Raw genomic sequence first — 17626 nt, forward strand, 5'->3', positions numbered from 1 at the left:
ACTTTAGTAAGACTTTATCACATGAAGTGCTTTCCTTCCTTTAGTCCCTTAATTTACTGCATAATTTAAGGGAAGTTTATTTATTTAGTTATTTATTTATTTGTTTTGTGTATATATTCACATGTAATATATAGCTTCTACGTTTTTTAAGCGAGAAAATGCCAAATTCTGTTTGTCCTCGGACTCAAATTGGAGACTTTTAGTTTCAAATTGAGAACCTATCAGTCTAAGCTAAAGTTGATTGGTCTAAGTTAGCGTTTGTATTAAAAGCACTTCTTAAATAAATTTGTAAAAAAAATTATCAGTGATTTTCTTTTTTTATTAAAAAAAAATCTTGTAAAGGCATGATACTTTATTTATAATTTACTTGTAAGTCCCACAATCTCATTTTAACTATCCACCAAGCAAAATTTTCAGAGATTTCATTTAACAAATGCGACACTGCTTCTCTGGATAGGAAGTTATTTACGAAATTGAATCAAAGAGGGCCTTAATTGAATATTCCAAAAGTTTTTGAACAAAATAAATTACTGCTTGTGTGTTCTTGAAGTTTTCATGAACATAACTAATGTGGTACTCTGAACTCTGAAGTGAAGGAAACAACTTTTCCAGGTAGTGGATCTCAGTTGAATGCTTCTACATGAAGCTTTGGAGCAGCCATAATTAAAACAAAAGGAATGCCACTGTTGGGGGACACCATTACCAAGGTGCATGATTCTCTCTCCACCACTTCTCTCCCTCTAATATATATTCAATGTGTACATTTGAATAGTTTACACACTCTATGCACTTTCACCTCTTTATTATGATGATCTATGCATTTGTTTATTGGTATCACATGAACTGCAGAGAATCTCAGTTGTAGTGTACTCATTTCATTTGGTTATGAACTAGGATTGTGAATGGTCTAGGTGACAATCAGAGGAAAATTACAAATGTAACCTTACAAGAGAATGAAGTTATGCAACAACACCTTTTGAAACTGAAGTTTCATATGTGTACATAGATTGTCATACAAAATGTGGTTTTATCATATACCGAAATTTTACATGCACACAGGTATGGTTACATTTTGAGATACAAAAGGCCATAAAATTAAGCAGTTGATGATTTTGCTAACATTAGTTTCCCAATCCTCACTCATAGAGTCCAATAGGCCACATCATTCGCGCACAACTCGACGACACGTATTTAAATGTTTGAAACATTAAAAGGATGTGCAAATCTTAAGTATCAATCAAAATATTAGGGCAAGGTGAAAAGGAATCCGGTATTACAGAACATCATACACAACTCATAATTGGGGTAACATGAACCACTCTTCCCCTCTATGGCAACAAAAGTGAGCAAAAACTGAAAAAGCGACATAATTCGACATGAAACCCTATCGACTAGAAGTAGCTCAATATCCTTCTTCTTCTCATCATCCTGAAAGAGAAAAAAGATGGAAGGAAAAAAAAAAAACAAAATAGAAACCGGATTCCGTTTCCCCATAAGCCCCTGATTCTTCATACTTTTTCCTCTCTTAATGTTGTAGAAGATTCAACAATAAGAAACCGAAAAGAAACCGAACCGGCTTAACCCAGTTCTTCCTCTAGGCTATCTTGTGGGCACCTTATCATCTCCAAAATCTTCACCACTTCGGTCATTTCAGGACGGTTCGACGGCACCTGTGACGTGCAAATCAACCCTAATTTCACGACCGGCACCGCCTCCTCCACGGGGAACTTCCCACCGAGCCGCTCATCCATGCACCCTTCCGCCCTCCCTCCCTCCAATGCCCCCCTCACCACATCGCAGAGCACAACCACATCATCCTCCAAGTACTCCACCGGCCGCCTCCCCGTCACTATCTCAAGAACCAGAACTCCAAACCCATAGACATCGCACTTCTCGGTGATCTTCACAGTTTTCAGAGCAAATTCTGGTGCCATATACCCAAGCGCGCTTTGCACTTTGCTACTTAATACATATCGGTCGAGCGTCGGCAGTAGCTTCGCCAATCCGTAGTCTGCAACCTTGGCTTCACCCGACCCATCGATAAGTATATTGCTTGATTTAAGATTGTAGTGAATTACATTCATCCTATGGAGGTGAGCTAAACTCCTCGCAATACCAAGTATAGTATCGAACCTCTCTTGCCACGAGAGGTGGATCAAACCCGAGCTCTCGTGGAGGTGTTTGTATAGGCTACCACCAGGGATAAACTCATACATAAGTAGTTGCAAAGATGGGGTCCAATAATAGCCTTCAAGAGTAACCAAGTTAGGGTGCCTCAGTTTACCTAGCTTCTTTACCTCCCTCTCAAAATCTTCTTGGGACTTCACCAAACTCGAGACGGTGAGCTTCTTGATGGCCATATTACGCCCATCTTTGAGAATGGTTTTATATACAGTACCAAAGCCTCCACGACCGAGCTCACAATTCTTGTTTAGGATGGCATGATCTCCGAAATTGAAGTCCGGGTCGTTACTAGAGAACATCACAAGCTTTCCAGAGTTTGAATCATGACTAGGAGAACGGCTGTAGTAATCATCCACCAGGGCCAATGCTGCCGCCGAACGGGCCGCGGCAGACCGGACCCTAATGTTTAGAATCGTAATGGTGATCACACCGATCGCGATAAGGGCGGCCGCTCCGATGGCAATGAGAACCGAGATGCTAAAGATTATCTTCTTGTGTTTAAGGAAATCCGAGGAGAAAACCGGGTTCGAGGAATTAGAATTCGCGGAGGAGGAATTAGGGTTGAGGACGATTGGCTTGGGGAGGACCCCAGGGCAAGATTTGTTGACGACTCCACCACAAATTCCAGGGTTGTCCGATACAGAGGAGGGTGGGATGGTGTTGAAGAAGTTCCCGGAAGGGAGGTCGCCGGAGAAGAGGTTATGGGAGATGTTGAAGGAGATAAGGTGGGGGATGTCAGAGAATTTTTTAGGAATGGGGCCTGTTAGGTTATTAAAGGAGAGATCTATGATCTGAATATTGGTTAGGTTGGCCATAGCCGCAGGTATTGGACCTGTCAGGTTGTTTTGTGATAGTATCCTACATGAAAAAGAATTTCATCCAGAAAGAAACATTAGAATTATTTAGTGTTTGTAAAATTAAGTGCCAAAAAAAAAAAAAACAACAGCAACTAGAGAAGATAAAGATGGTTGATGATGAATTTGACAAAGTCAAAGCATTGAGCTTTTCAGTCATTTTCAAGTTGGTAAGCAAGAAAAGAAATTTCTTTGATCAGAGAAAAATAACTAATCGAGTACAATTAGTGGCCAACCTAATCTAAGAGGGCAATCACTAAATATAGTTTATATCTATCAATATTTTTTTGATTATTTTTATATTATATTAAAGGACAATTGCTGAGTGCAGGTTGAGCTGAAGAAAGGGACAAATTCAAAACAGCTAAGTGAGACACTAGTGGGCACAGAACAGCGGCTAACAATTGACAACATAAAAACAAAAGGGATTTGGTGGGTTAAAAACAAATAAAGGACTATTAAGAAAATTATTCATAGATGGGAAGTTCAACAACTCACTGAAAATAAGAGAGAACGATACAACATATTCCAAATTAGCTGATCCAAACATAGTTATTAGCACATAAATCTAAATGAGATATGAATTGAAGGAATATAAGAAAGGAGGAATACTTACAAGGATGTTAGGAGAGAGCAATTTCCTATTTGCGTTGGGATTTCTCCGGTGAGTTTGCTCTTTTTTAGATCAAGCACTTCCAATGATTTCAAGTCTCCAATGCTTACGGGGATAGATCCCGAGAGCGAATTAAACGATAAATTCAAGAGCTTTAATCCGTAAATGCTCGCGAAATTAATCGGAATTCCACCATAGAAGGCATTAGAAGACAAATCCAAAATGGTCAAAGATTGCTGAGTATTAGAAGGAACTTCGATAGCCCCGGTCATTTGATTCCCTGAGAGTGAGATCCTCTGCAGTCCCAATTTGAAAACCCATTTTGGGAGATTACCCATCAAAGAATTCCAGTTAAAATCGACCTCTATTAAGCTTCTACAATTGCCCATTGATTCCGGCAAGCTCCCGCCGAGTCTATTCGCGGAAAAATCGAGTCTTTTTAAGAAAATGAGATTGCCAACTGAATCAGGGACACTTCCGGAGAACCCATTATTTGAAAGATCCAAACTCACCAAACTCCTCAAGTCTCCGATCCACGAAGGGACTTCTCCTGCAAGGGAATTCGATCCCAGGCTCAAGTAACTACACAAAGAGAGGTTCCTCATTGATTCAGGAATGTTGCCATAAAGCAAATTCACGCCGAAATCAATAGATTTTAATTGCAAGCATCCTCCGATGTCTTCAGGAACTTTACCGTTTAGCCGATTCCCTCTCAAACTAATACTCCTCAGATTATAAAGCCGATTAACCCCCCACGGGATCTCCCCCGCCAATGAATTATCCGACAAATCGAGCGATCGGAGGCCGTACAAAGACCACAAAGAGCTCGGCAAAGCGCCCGAGAGCCGATTCGACGAGAGATTCAACGCCACCAGGGTCGAGCAAGAGCCCAAGCTCCCCGGAATCTGCCCAAAGAAACCATTTTTAGCAAGGTTGAGAGCTCTAATCGACCTACATTGCGCGAAGAACTCGTCGGGGATCGGGCCCGAGAGGGCATTCTCGCTGAGATCCACGGACCACAAGCTCTCCATCTGGGCGAGCCTGGGGTTGAGGGCTCCGGAGAAGTTGTTCCTCGCGAGGGAGAGCTTCCGCAGCGCTTGCAGCTGGAGCAAGCCGCGGTTGAGCTTCCCCGAGAGGGAGAAGCCGCTGAGGGAGAGCTCCACGACGCGGCGGGCTCTAGGGTTACAGCTGACCCCGTCCCAGCCGCAGGGGTCGTCGTCGTCCTCGTCCCAGGAGGCTAGCTTGGAGAAGGGGTCGGCGAGGTCGGATTTGAAGACGATGAGGCCGAGGAGGTCCTCGCTCAGCGGCGCGTCGAGGGATTGGGAGATGCAGGGGATGAGGAGGAGGAGGAGGACGACGATGGAAACGAAATGGGGGACCGGGTACCTCATTTTTGGGGGATGTTACGCTCGATTTGGGGGGCTAATACGCCATGGGAGCACTAGAGCCGTGCACTGAACACGAAACCCTAAGAGAGAGAGAGAGAGAGAGAGAGAGAGAGAGAAGCTTCTCGTTGTTGTTGTTGATGTTGTTGCTTCTCTCTCTAAAGTGCTTGCTTTTGAAGAGGGGCCTCTGAGCGCTTTGTCGGAGTACTATAATGGCTTCTTCTCTCTCTCTCTCTCTCTCTCTCTCTCTAGCTTTTTTTAGTAAACGAGGAAAGAGAGAGAGAGAAAACTTAGAGAGAGAGAGAGAGAGAACTTAGAGAGAGAGAGAGAGAGAGAGAGAGAGAGCGCTTTTTCTCACGCCATTGTTGCTGGGGTCTCTCTCTAGTGAGAGTGTTTAGTGTGTTTTTTGGGGAAGGGGTGAGTGTGTACACGTGGCATAAGCCACGTAGGATCCTACGTGGATGACACGTGGATGCCTGTGCTACGTCGATTTATACTTTTTTCCTGTATAAGAAAAAAAAATTAAATTGTACAATCACGATCTACTTTTAATGTGACTATCGCATTAGTGTCATGATATTTTTAATCAATTAAAATATATATTTTATTTTATTTTATTTATTTTAAAAATTATTTTATTATAATTTTATTTTGAAAAAAAAATTATTGACTAGTTACAAATAATGCGGTGCGGCTGCTACAAAGTAGACTTTCTTCACATCAAGAGGTGGGAGGAGTTTTTTACCTCGTGCTCTGTTTTATTTGGCGGGTCGAAAAGGAGTCATGACGGATTATTTTGTTTTTCGTTGTTATTTATCATTCTTTCGAAACAGGTCGAAATGAAAGTGAATTTTTAATATATCAAAATAAATCAAAAAACAAAAAAAATTCTACCTTCCGCTTTATTTTTTGGCAGATCAAAACGAATTCGAAACCGATATATATATTTTTATTTATTTTTAGTTTCCATTTATTGTTTCATTCAAGACGGATCCACCAACTTGGATCCATTTATGTTTCTAACTTTTAGCCTGTTTACAAAATTCTCCTATATTTTTTATTTTCTAAATATTATAAATATGACAACTTTACTTATATTTTTACATGCATTTTGATTGTTCGAAATCATAATAAAACATTCCCAAAAAATAAATATTTAAATAAAAGTATATAAGAAAAGATCACAAAATCAAAATAAATATACAAGTATTACCCATACACCTTTTCTTAAGCAAAGTAGGATGATGCAATGGGCTACATTTTTAATTCTAATAATTTTGGCATTATGTCTAAAAAGTTAAAGTTAAATCTTCTTTAAAAAGCTAATCAATGACCATCATTTTATGAGATAAAAGTTGATTCTTGGCTTGCACAAAGCAAAATCTTCATTTGAATCTTTCTTTTTTCGCTTTATTTCATCATCTACTTTTCAGAGCGAAAAATAAAACCCTCACTCGCTACTTTTCGCTATTAGTTAATTGATAAGTTTAGATTCGAATAATTAGTTTGCAGTTCGAATCTTATTTAAAGAGAAAATTGCGTGCGTGTTTCTGTAATAATTTATATTCATTCATAAACGATGCTCGTTCTATTTTTTAAGAAATAATATAAGCTGAAAATGATTAGATTTCAAATTTATGATTTCGAATGCCACACATCAGTTTTTAACCAACTGTGCTAGACACGGTCGATATTTGTGTTGTATTTTGAAGCGCAATGAATTAGCTTAAAAAAAAGTGCGTGCGAAATGTACCGTAATTGTGGACTTAATTTGGTGGTTTGGTGCCTAGGGGATTAATCAAGCTAATTAGCACATTAGGGGCATAATTAGTGGACAAATGCTAGGTATGGAACTGGACAGTTCGAATCGACGGGACCCAAAAGAGGTTAGAGTTCATTAAAAATTAAATTACGAGACTAATTTATAGCCGTTGACATCCAACATTTGACTTGATTTGATGGAAAGGTAACATTGCAGGTACCGTAAAATATATATATATATATATAAAAAGGGGCTACTATTTGTTGGCCTTGATGTATATTCTAAGTACTGTAAATTATCTCATAAATTATTTTTATATATTATTGATGTATTAATATTTATTAATATATAAAAAATTTTAAGTTAATTTATGCACGCACTCGAAAAGAACACCACCTTGAATTTCACTAGGACACTAAAATGGCCTCTTAATGGGGCATTATGGGCCTAGAAAGTGGGAATCACACCATATTAAGTAGGCTAATGGGGCAATGTTGTATGGATGGGCCAAATGTGTAAAAGAGCAATAAATCCAAGTCCATTGCGAATAATAGAAGAGAAAACTGCAAGAAGGACCGTTTGGTTAGATATAATTATAAACACAGTATAATTATATGGAGTGAGGCTACTATGCTATCGGCCTTCTGTGCTTTCAGTTCATTTTCGATGTTGCGATTTTCGAATCGTCGATCGGCTCCGTTAAACTTGATCTAGAGTATTTGAAGTACCTAGAAAATAAATTTTATGATTTTACGATATCATTTGCCTAGTGAATGAAGGGGCTTAAAATCAACAGCTGAAAATAAAAATCTTACAAAATGTGATAATATGACATTAAAATTTTAAATCAAAGATATTGATCTTGTTTTATATAGTATAAAGAATTTTCTATCAAAATTTCACATGATTTGGATATTTCTACACCGTTAAACTTGCAAAGGGCTCACTACGACCATTGAAATTTGTTGATTTTGAGCCTATTCGATCACTAGGCAAATGATATCGAAAAATAATAAAATTTATTTTCTAGCTACTTCAAATACTCTAGATCAAGTTTAACGGAGCCGATCGACGATTCGAAAGTCGCAACATCGAAAACGAGCTGGAAGCACGGAAGGCTCCGTGCTTCCGATAGTATAGTAGCCTCACTCTAATTATATGTATTTTATTTAATTTGGATATAGCAAAAGTGCTGCAACCATAGATAATTTATTTGATTTGCATGTAACTGAGAAGTGTATGTATAAAATTTTACATGTTTGCATATATGGATTGATGAGTTTACATATCCACTTTGTGGGGTTAAAAAAAAGAAGAAGATGGAATTTCTGCTTGAAAAGGTATTAAAATTATTCTCTCCGACTGCTACAATCGAGTCGGTCTTCTCATGTAATTTCATCTGTAGCAAATAAATTCAAATACATCAAACCGAATAGAAAATTAGGATCTACATGCATCTACATTTTACAATATAATTATGACTACGTGCGACTAAATAGCTAAAACAGCAGGAGTACTCCGTTCCTCACAGTAGAAAAGTTGTTCAAAAAGCGACGTACGTTGGTTAAACCTTTTAAAAAGAAATAAGATGTTTTATAAGAAGCTGACTTGTGCCTTCCCCCAAGGCATCACCCTCTCCAGATAAACACACTACACACACTAAGCTCTTCAAATGAAGCAAGGCACATGTTCCTCTCCTTGGATATGAGAAAGAGACAATGTGGGTACGTACAACACACACTATTCTCTGCAAACAATTACAACGTACGTACTATGGGACAATAAATAAAGCCTTTTTTTTTTTTTTTTTTTTTTTTTCGCGCTACAAAATTTATATCTATATATAAATTCTCGTAACTAAAGTTATATAAATATACAATCTTCATTCGAGGGTGGTGGGGCTTACTATTGTTTTTACTTTTTTTATTTTTTTTTGTTTTAGTAAAATTATTTTCTCTCTTACAACTATTTTTTTCAACCCTTTGTTTCTTTTTTTCTCTTCCTCCCATCTCTTACTTTTTTAATCTCCTGAGCGAACAAAGGTGTCGCTCCCTCTTCCCTTACCTCACTTACAGAGTGGTTATGGATTTCTCCACGTATGATTTTAAATTTTTCTTTTTCCCTCTTTTTTTGTCGCTCGCCGCTCGAAGCCCTTCGGCCGTCATTTGCTGCTCTTCATGCGTCCTTGATAAGGACAACTCGCAGTGCCATATATCAACAGCTGTTCTATTCTCAACAATTACAAAATATCTATATTTTAATTATCTACCTGTCGTATCGCACAGATTATTTTGAAATGCAAATTAACATTGTGCGCTGCACAACGATCACTCCGCAAGATTCATTGCTACTTAATAAGTTGTCGATCGGCCTCAGAACAATTTTTTTGTGTGGATAATACGGCATCAGATTTAATTCTAAACTCTTTCGGCTGAGTTTTTAAGTTCACCGTTTACGAATGTAATTTTTTTATCAGCTAAGTTGATGGTTCAATTATCTACATTTGCAAATTATTTACACTAAATAACTAGAAATTATAATCATCTATTTAATAATTAATATTCATGACACAATATTAAGAAAGTAATTCCTGGCATTCGCATCAATTTTAACCGTCGCTAAGTATTTAAAGGATCCGAGTCTTTGATTTTTCGGATACAACTTAAAAGAAGAGATATTAATTTAGTAAAATTTTAAGGTCTTATTTGGTATCGTAGTTATTTTTCAATTTTCTTAAATAGGATTTTGTAAATTAAAATGTATAGAAATAAACAAAAAATTATTTATAGTTATTTCATCAAGAATATTTACTTAGCAATACAAAAATAAAAATTTAACAGTATTTTTATTTTTTAAAATTTTCAAATAAATTATTATTTATTTTAAAAAATAAAACGATAATAAATATCAAGCGAGGCATAAGATAATTTTTATTTTTACTAACTAATTTGCACTCCTAAACTGCGTGACTTCCCACGTGGCAAGCAAAGAACGGAGCCATCTCACACGTGGCACTGAATTAGGATGTTCGCACTATATTTTCTACAACCCACTTTGTATCCAAACGTCCGCAGAAAAACCCCTAAAACCCTTAATAAGAGCGCATCATTTTTGCTCTTTCGAGTACTCCGCCATATTTGTTCCTCCCTTTCTCGGTTCCTCTTCTTCGATCCTCGTCGCCATGGCGCTCTCTCTCCACAGCTTCGCCTCCCTCCGAAGCCCTAACCCTAATCCTAACCCTACGCCTCTTCTCCATGGCATTCGAGGGACGGAGCCGCTCCCCCGCCTCTCCAACTCGCCCTTCCTCCACCTCGAGCCCCGCCGCCGCGCGCTGTGCTCGTCCCAGGCCCCGCATCGCGTCGTCGTCTCCGCGCGTCGCCGATTCTCTCGGATCGTCTCCTTCGCGGCGTCTAATGAGGAATCGGTGAGTAGGTTCTTTAGATCTCTTTGAGCCCTCTTTTGTGTTTCTGTTGATCGCATAATCGTGGAAATATTGGTGTGCGTTTTGTTGTTCTACTAGGATTTGAGTAGGAAATTATCGCAATTGAAGTGCATAAACTTGTATTTTACCCCCTTTTGGTCAAATTTTTGGGGATAATGACTGTATTGAATGCTAGGTATGTACGATTCTAATTAAGTACACTTGTTTGAGACGATGGCAATATGAGGTGCCCTATATTAGCATGTCGTCGACAGCTTCTTTCACAGCGGAATTAGAAGCTGCTGAAATTAAACTCCTGCTTTTGAGGTTCAGAAGATTGTTTCTGTTCCATGCTGCAGCAGAGTTTTTAGAATTTTCTAGTTTCCAAATGTTCTGCTAAGATTGCTGCTGTTGAAAGCAGAAGCGGAAGGAAGGGGAAGCGGATGAGGGGCCAACAGCCCCTTGTAGATAGTAAGAAACTTATTCTCGAATGAAATGGACCAAATGTTTGATAGAGATTTTAGTTGTTCTGTAACTTCTGTTTCACTAAGTAATGTTACATATTACTTGCGTAGATCTTCAGTTAATACCATAACGCAATACAATTCTTATGCCCGAAGATAATTTATGTTGATTCCAGAAGTTTGAAGACGCTCCAGTGGAGATTGACAAAGATAAGACTCAAATAAAATCGGAGGTGTCTCAAGAAGAGTGGGCGCAGACGCTCGAACAGTTTAAAGCTGAAGCCCTGAAAATGAAAGCCAAATCAGCTGAGGCTTACGAAATATACTCCAAAAAGGCCGTTGAGATGCTCTTGGAAACATCTGAGAAGCTGAAGATTCAAACAGATAAGGCTCAAAAGGACTTGGGTGTAATACTGAAAGAAGTTGGCGAGGAAGGTCAACAATATCTTAGCATGGCAGCGGAGAAGTCTCCTGACTCGGTTAAGGATATATTGGAAACTTTCAAGTCACTTGGCGATCTAAAAAGCATGTCACAAGTTCGTGATTATCATGTTGGAGTTCCTTTTGGTATGAGATGAAATTGTTTCATTCAGTTAACATGTGTAAAGATAGGAATCTTTTGGTTCATGAAGTTGTTTTCTATTGCTTTATTCTTTATCAGGGCATGTTGAAAAAAATATATATTTGCTTTATTTATTGTAGGTTCCTTTCTTGCTGTTGGAGGGTTTCTTAATTTTATGCTAACTGGAAGTATTCCTGCCATTCGGTTCGGTGTTGTTCTGGGAACTGCACTTTTGGCCTTAAGCATAGCAAGTTTGAGATCATGGAGAAGTGGGTGTGCTTCTCCTCTTCTATTGAAGGGGCAAGCTGGTTAGTTGGTTTCGCTCCTTGTGAATTCTCATCTTATGATTTAAAGTGGTCTAGTAGGAGGATGAAGCTGTACGGGGATTATCATGCTGATTTGGAATTCTTGCATAGAAACTGCGCAATTCTTGATATTAGATAATTCTCTAAATCTGGTTATTGTCGAAGAAGAGAATTTGATGAAGCATATTTCGGTCGTATTCTTAGGAATAGTAAGAAAACACACTTAGTTGAATACATGAAGTAGTAACTTTCCTAAATACAGTGCTTTAAGATTTATATCATGTGTCCTAAATAAATCTTATCATGCTTAAGATGGTTATTTGATTCATAATGAAAGTTTTGCTGGAAAGAACTTTTGAATAAGAGACTAAGGCAACTGATTGATACCTTGTTAGTGGAGGTACATTTATCTAATTCTGATAATTTACAAATATGTTTTTTATGTTGTGGAATGCCAACTGACATAAGCATCTAGGAAACTACATGGACATCCATGAATCTTGGAATTATAGGTGCCTCTTACCTAGATCTCCATGATTTGCCTTATTATATAGTTTGTTAGATGCCTATCATGCTGGATAATGGCCAAGGATTTCTCATCTAAGTTGGCTCTTCAAATTATGCGCTCTTTTAATAAGGAGTCAAAGAGCTTTGTTAATTACATAAGATGGGAATAATACAAGAAAGAACTATTATCTTGCTATTCAGCAAATGCCCTGTAGAAAGGATAGATAGGGCCATAAGCACAATACTTAGCATTTGTTGGCTGTCATCTTTGTTTCGATGTTTTCCGTGTTAGTGAAAGATTTGTATAATAACGGAGATCTTGCTTTTGGTAACAAGATTGATCCTTGTATTTAAGTTGAAAAAGATGGTGTTTGACCAATATGAAGTGAGAAACATCAAAAGTGTCATGTCAAATGGGGTGAAAAATAACTAAGGTCTTCAAAGCAGCACATGGAGAAGTCATTTTGCTTCCTTTTTGTTATTATGAGTGAAGACATATTGAGAGAATATATCATGTTAATGAATAGACTAAAAACACACTCTAAGTGGATAAGCATTTGTCAATGGAACGCGGATTCAAAGGGCAAAATTTGATTCTCGTTGTTGCCATTTTAGTGATGAATAAATACACTTTAATGTCAGCTGAAACTCCATGGACAAGAAAAGAATAGCCTGAGTCTAAGAAAAGTGAAAAGTACATTCGTTGTATATTGAGTTTTCTAGTTTCTGAGTTGCACCGTATTCTTGTCTTCCACAAGTGTCAGATTTTGAGTGTTGCTTCGCAGTACATTGATTTCAATAATGCGAGTGTTTCTAACGTGGAGAAAGTGCACGAAGATAGTGGCACTGAACTTGTAGATTCAAAGATTGTACTCAGGATAGGATCCCAAGTTCATTTATTTGTGGTTTACGCAATTTAGTATTGATTTACACATCTATTTATTATGATCATAACTCCAATTCCAAAAGAACCTGCAAAAACAAGTATTTAAAATTTGTGGTACATCCATTTTATTCTTGATGTCTTCATCTAACTTCTATTTTTGCAGCAATTGCGATCATTATCTTCTTGAGGCAATTGGTTATATTCTTTCAGGTACACTTTTTATATCTGAATCACGGAATCACTAAGCAATGATTTGGTGATATTCTCTAGTAAGGATTTCTTAAAACTGTTTCTGTTCTCACGAATTACGTTTTCCTTGCAGGATTGGTCATTTTCAACCTTTTTCATGTTCCTCATCAGGTTTGCAAACTTGAGTTTCTTTGTCTTGATCGCATTCTCTCTGGTTGATAATTAAGTACATAAATTTGTTTGTGATGGTATAAGAACTTATCTATGTAAAAGGAGGTGCTGCAGCTAAAACTACCATTGGCTGTGTGCATTGCACTTATAGGCCACAATCACATAATCACAACTACATACTACCAAATTGGCCGTCATCCCACATTATAGTGCTTCTACTTGCCATGCTATTTTTTAAAAATTTTGAATTAAATTTTGAGGGTCACCGTAGGGGGATGCTTAAATTGCTTTATGTCATTCCCTAATTATCTTTTTTCTTTCAGCTACATGAGACGCAAGCTTCTCTTTCACTGTCTTTGCTAATATCCACCCACCCTCTGAATTGTATTACTATAAGAGACAAAGATTTGACTGAAAATTTTATTCTGCAGTGGAGCAATTGCATCTTTGTATGTTTTTCACTTCCGAACTGGTGGTGACCAGAAGGGCCCAAGCATTGAACAGAGCTTGGAGAACTAGCTGCTAAGGTAACAATTGCTTGATCTTCATCAAATCTTTCTGATTCTGTCATAGAATTATAATCCTTTTAATCCACCTCCATCCTACATATGGCCTCGGTAAAACTAATATGTTTCTACTCTTTTCACCATGCAATTCTCTTATTTATGGTTCCCATTTCATCAGGCTATTCGACAGTTTGTTGGATTCACCAATGAGAGTTGCTCATTATCCAGATGCCAAAGAGTTTGCTTTCTCCTTTCTTTAGTAGCCATCTTAGAGATCAGTACAACAGGTAGTGAAAGAGTGTAAGAGAAATGACCCACATAGGCCTAATAAGTTATCACTTTTGAATTACCCGTGGGTTATATCGGTGCGACTTGAAGTTTTTTAATTCGTTTGTACTCATCGTGCTATTTACTAGCCGGACATACTAGAATCATCGAAACATATAAGTATGGAGAAAGCCTTTATGGTTAATTGTGAAGATTGTGTATAATTTCTGAAGCATCTCGTCATGTCGCCTACATGTTGTTGTTTGCCCCTAGCTCTTCCTATTTGTCCAATGGTTTTATGGTTGGTTATTTGAGTTGCCAAAAGCATTATAACATTTGTTGTTAGCTCATGAATTTTCCGTCTCCGAAATATTCTGAGATTCCAATGAAACTCTGCATTTAGGTCATTGAACTTCACTTTTGCTGCGGTTCATATGTCAAATTTTAATTTTTATTTACAAATTGGATTGTACAATGTCCAACTCCTTAATTTCCTAAATGCATGATTGACATGGTAGTCACATCACCTAGAATAGACTATTATTATTATAAAGACATGGGGCGACAGTGAGAATAGATTTGATGCATGATGATGTGACATGTAAATTAGCTTTCATAGTAGAGAAATAGGTGCAGTAAGCACAGAGACGCACCAGAGAAGAGATTTGATGCTTAAGAATGGTAAGATGATGCGGCGGCTAAATTAGTTTTTATAGCACTGAAACAAGTTGTTCTGTAAGCATTGGGACGCACCAGGGTTAAATAGGAGTAACGATAGAAGTAGGAAATGGCATATAAATTTTATTTTCTTTACTTTCAGTAAGATGTGAATCTTTCGAAGCTTTCCAAACGGGCTCACGCCTTATGATTTGATACATTGAGATGCAATCAAATTCAGTGCTCTAATAATGTGAATTCCGACAAGCCGTCCTTGGCGGACTCCATGTTCCATTATTGATTTTGTTGGTCCAAATTTTGTGTGGTGGTCCCTATGTTTTGTTCTTATTGCTTTCTGTAGCTTTCTGAAAGATGCTAGTGAATTGAATCGAACCCCTATTTCATCGATCCTGGAGAGCAATTGACCAGCTTTTTGTATTGAAAGTTTGAAACTATGACTTAGAAATAGGAAAATGTAATTTTGACCCATTCGATAGATATTTCATTGAAAGTAGAACTTTATTACCTTACAGTGATTAAACTTTAATGTATCTTTCTCTGATTTGATGTTAGCTATGTTAGCGTGAATGGCTTTCTATTTATAAACCCCTACCAACTTAATTCCTAACGAAACCTGCTCCTGCTCGACGTCTTCAAGGTTTAGATACTAATTAAGGTCAAAAACAATATTCCATAATTGGAACGACAAGCTGTTCAGGAGACTTCAACTTGTGCTTAATTTCTTTATCGGTGTTAGTACTTAGTAGAACAGTAGTGTTGCAGAAGCTCCGGCTTAGCGAAATAAGTATAGTGTATAATAAATTTTCATGCTCTTGTGTTTCTCTTTGTCCTGTTATTTAGACTTTGAGAAATGTCTCGTATGAATATGTTCTTCTGTAAGATTAAAATTAGTGGAAACATTATGCGGTTACTGGGGTATGAAGTTTATGAGTATGAATATGTTCTTTTGTGAGATTAGGTGTTATGAAGTTTTTGTTTATGGATATATTCTTTCGTGAGATTAAAGTTAGCGAAAATGTAAGCAGTTATGTGGTATGAAGTTTAAGGGCTGTTTAATTCACAAAGCATCAATATCTAGCTAGCTACTTGATGATGGAAATAATTAAAGCTGCTTTATCTTACCCTTTCCACATTTCAAATTTTGCAAATAATGAAAACTAAGTTGTGCTTCATTTATTTGTATGGTATACATCTGTAGTTTTTCCTCTCCTTCTTTAGTAAGTTTTGATTCATCTAGTCCCAAATCAGCAACAAAATTAAAGTCCCTCTACTAGGAGTTAAAAAACAAAACCCTCCTATAATCCTTTCTAGTAAAACCTAATATAAACCACTCTAATCTAAAAATAACCCAAACTGATCATCGAAGCCGAGTATATCGTCGACTTCCAAGAACTTTTCATCGAAATTCGCATCAGAGCAGCCGGTAGAAGATTGCACACTGGGTAAAACTTCCGACGCAAAACTTGCAAGTTGCGCGATCGGCATGACCGGATCGAATCCTACTATATCAGGCAGAACCGGAAATGTTAAGGGGGAGGCCTCTTTCGATGAGTACGCAGAAGAAGAAGAAGAAGAAGAGGAAGAGAAGGGGGGAGCATTTTGATCATTATGATCATTATGATTTGTTGTTGTTGTCGTAGCGTTTGAGTCGACGATGTCGGTGATGGTAGAAGAGTTGTGGAGATCTCTACATGTGTGTTCTCCAATGTAAGTGATCTCAAGCATGGAGGGGTCTTGTTCCCAGATCTGAACTTGTCTTGTGGCTGGGCATCTTTTATCATACTTGTGTGTGCACCTGAAGTAGCTCCTGACAAAATTTCATATATCCAATTCTAAATTAGTTAAACTAAAATAAGAAGAAGATACATAGTTCAAAAGCTGCAAAAGAAACTGTTGAATAATAATTGTATTGGTAGAGTTACATGAACAAAGTTTGATTGTGCTAGGGATGATCGTGAGGAATTGTTACCTTGGATGCTTCAAATTAAGGATTTCCTTTTGCCCGTATTTTCGCCATGTGAATCCATCATCCATTGTCTTTGTTAGCACCCTCGTACACTCGTAAGGATGAACCCTAGAAAGAGGAGAAAGTTATTTACCTGACGCGTAATAGTTATGCGAACTCGTACAAGTATAGCGATCATCGGTAATATGATAATTTTAAGTCGATATGATGTCGATCATTAAAGGCGATTAAATTAGCAGTGTTGATAGAATCGCAAAAGTTCTCACACAAGAATTTTGATCACTCTATACTTCTTGAGATGTACATAGACATATATACCTTCTCCTTCCACGCCAATTCCTCCGAGTCGATCGTGCTGAGCGATTGAAATGCGACCCTTGGCCCTGCCTCTCAGAATCCAAAGCATTAACCGTTTTCGAAAACGAGCCCAAAATATCTGCGACAAGTGCCAGGATGGCAGAATCCGTCCCCAGGTTCTCCGGGGGCAAAAATTCTCGTAGCAACTCCTCGAGCTTGACCGCCGACCGCCACCCTCTGATCAGCTCGCCGACCGCCGTCGAATTATGGTTTTCTAGTGCCCTTTGTGTCTCATTAGTTCCCATTCCTATTTCTCTCTCTCTCCCTAACTCACTAGATCTCTTTTTTCCCCCTTAACTCTCGTTGTTGTGGGGGTTGGAAACACTTGGAACTTAGGGAGCTAGGTAGTCAAAACGAAGGGTTTTATAGATGGGGAAGTGATGTGAAAAAGTGACACTGGGGGATAAGGTTGTGTGAATCATACGCAGCGTGGGAACATTTAGGTGGCACGCTACACTACAAAAGATGACGTCATTGACGATGATTGGATGTGACGTCACCTATGCCTTTTTAATTTTTTATTATTTTATGATAGCTATTTCAAAGGAT

General features: G+C 37.9%; 3 protein-coding genes across 3 annotated transcripts; 1 reads left to right on the top strand and 2 right to left on the bottom strand.

The window, feature by feature from the left end:
- On the bottom strand, positions 1168-5561 carry LOC109727790 (probable LRR receptor-like serine/threonine-protein kinase IRK). The gene is made up of 2 exons (XM_020257969.1): positions 3655-5561; positions 1168-3042 (listed from the first exon to the last, which is right to left on the bottom strand). The coding sequence occupies exons 1-2, from the start codon at positions 5040-5042 to the stop codon at positions 1578-1580; spliced, it is 2853 nt and encodes a 950-aa protein (XP_020113558.1). The 5' UTR covers positions 5043-5561; the 3' UTR covers positions 1168-1577.
- Positions 9914-14348, top strand: LOC109728281 (protein FATTY ACID EXPORT 3, chloroplastic). The gene is made up of 7 exons (XM_020258652.1): positions 9914-10222; positions 10860-11250; positions 11386-11553; positions 13107-13153; positions 13266-13303; positions 13735-13830; positions 13988-14348. The coding sequence occupies exons 1-6, from the start codon at positions 9980-9982 to the stop codon at positions 13820-13822; spliced, it is 975 nt and encodes a 324-aa protein (XP_020114241.1). The 5' UTR covers positions 9914-9979; the 3' UTR covers positions 13823-13830; positions 13988-14348.
- On the bottom strand, positions 15894-17420 carry LOC109727872 (probable WRKY transcription factor 70). Its single transcript, XM_020258067.1, has 3 exons — positions 17039-17420; positions 16724-16828; positions 15894-16561 (listed from the first exon to the last, which is right to left on the bottom strand). Exons 1-3 carry the CDS (start codon positions 17320-17322, stop codon positions 16087-16089), a joined length of 864 nt encoding a protein of 287 aa, XP_020113656.1. The 5' UTR covers positions 17323-17420; the 3' UTR covers positions 15894-16086.

This window comes from Ananas comosus, linkage group 23 (genome assembly GCF_001540865.1).
Source record: "Ananas comosus cultivar F153 linkage group 23, ASM154086v1, whole genome shotgun sequence".
In the NCBI taxonomy this organism is placed as follows: domain Eukaryota; kingdom Viridiplantae; phylum Streptophyta; class Magnoliopsida; order Poales; family Bromeliaceae; genus Ananas; species Ananas comosus.

What these genes read in the sequence shown, in the direction of transcription:
- LOC109727790 (XM_020257969.1), bottom strand. Translation starts at nt 5,042, where the DNA reads ATGAGGTACCCGGTCCCCCATTTCGTTTCCATCGTCGTCCTCCTCCTC. An exon ending in TGCTCTCTCCTAACATCCTT is followed by an intron (nt 3,043 to 3,654) that starts GTAAGTATTCCT and finishes TTTTTCATGTAG; the next exon opens with GATACTATCACAAAACAACC.
- LOC109728281 (XM_020258652.1), top strand. Translation starts at nt 9,980, where the DNA reads ATGGCGCTCTCTCTCCACAGCTTCGCCTCCCTCCGAAGCCCTAACCCT. An exon ending in TCATGTTGGAGTTCCTTTTG is followed by an intron (nt 11,251 to 11,385) that starts GTATGAGATGAA and finishes TATTTATTGTAG; the next exon opens with GTTCCTTTCTTGCTGTTGGA. An exon ending in TTTTTCATGTTCCTCATCAG is followed by an intron (nt 13,304 to 13,734) that starts GTTTGCAAACTT and finishes TTTATTCTGCAG; the next exon opens with TGGAGCAATTGCATCTTTGT.
- LOC109727872 (XM_020258067.1), bottom strand. Translation starts at nt 17,322, where the DNA reads ATGGGAACTAATGAGACACAAAGGGCACTAGAAAACCATAATTCGACG. An exon ending in AATTGGCGTGGAAGGAGAAG is followed by an intron (nt 16,829 to 17,038) that starts GTATATATGTCT and finishes TCCTCTTTCTAG; the next exon opens with GGTTCATCCTTACGAGTGTA. An exon ending in CTTAATTTGAAGCATCCAAG is followed by an intron (nt 16,562 to 16,723) that starts GTAACAATTCCT and finishes AAATTTTGTCAG; the next exon opens with GAGCTACTTCAGGTGCACAC.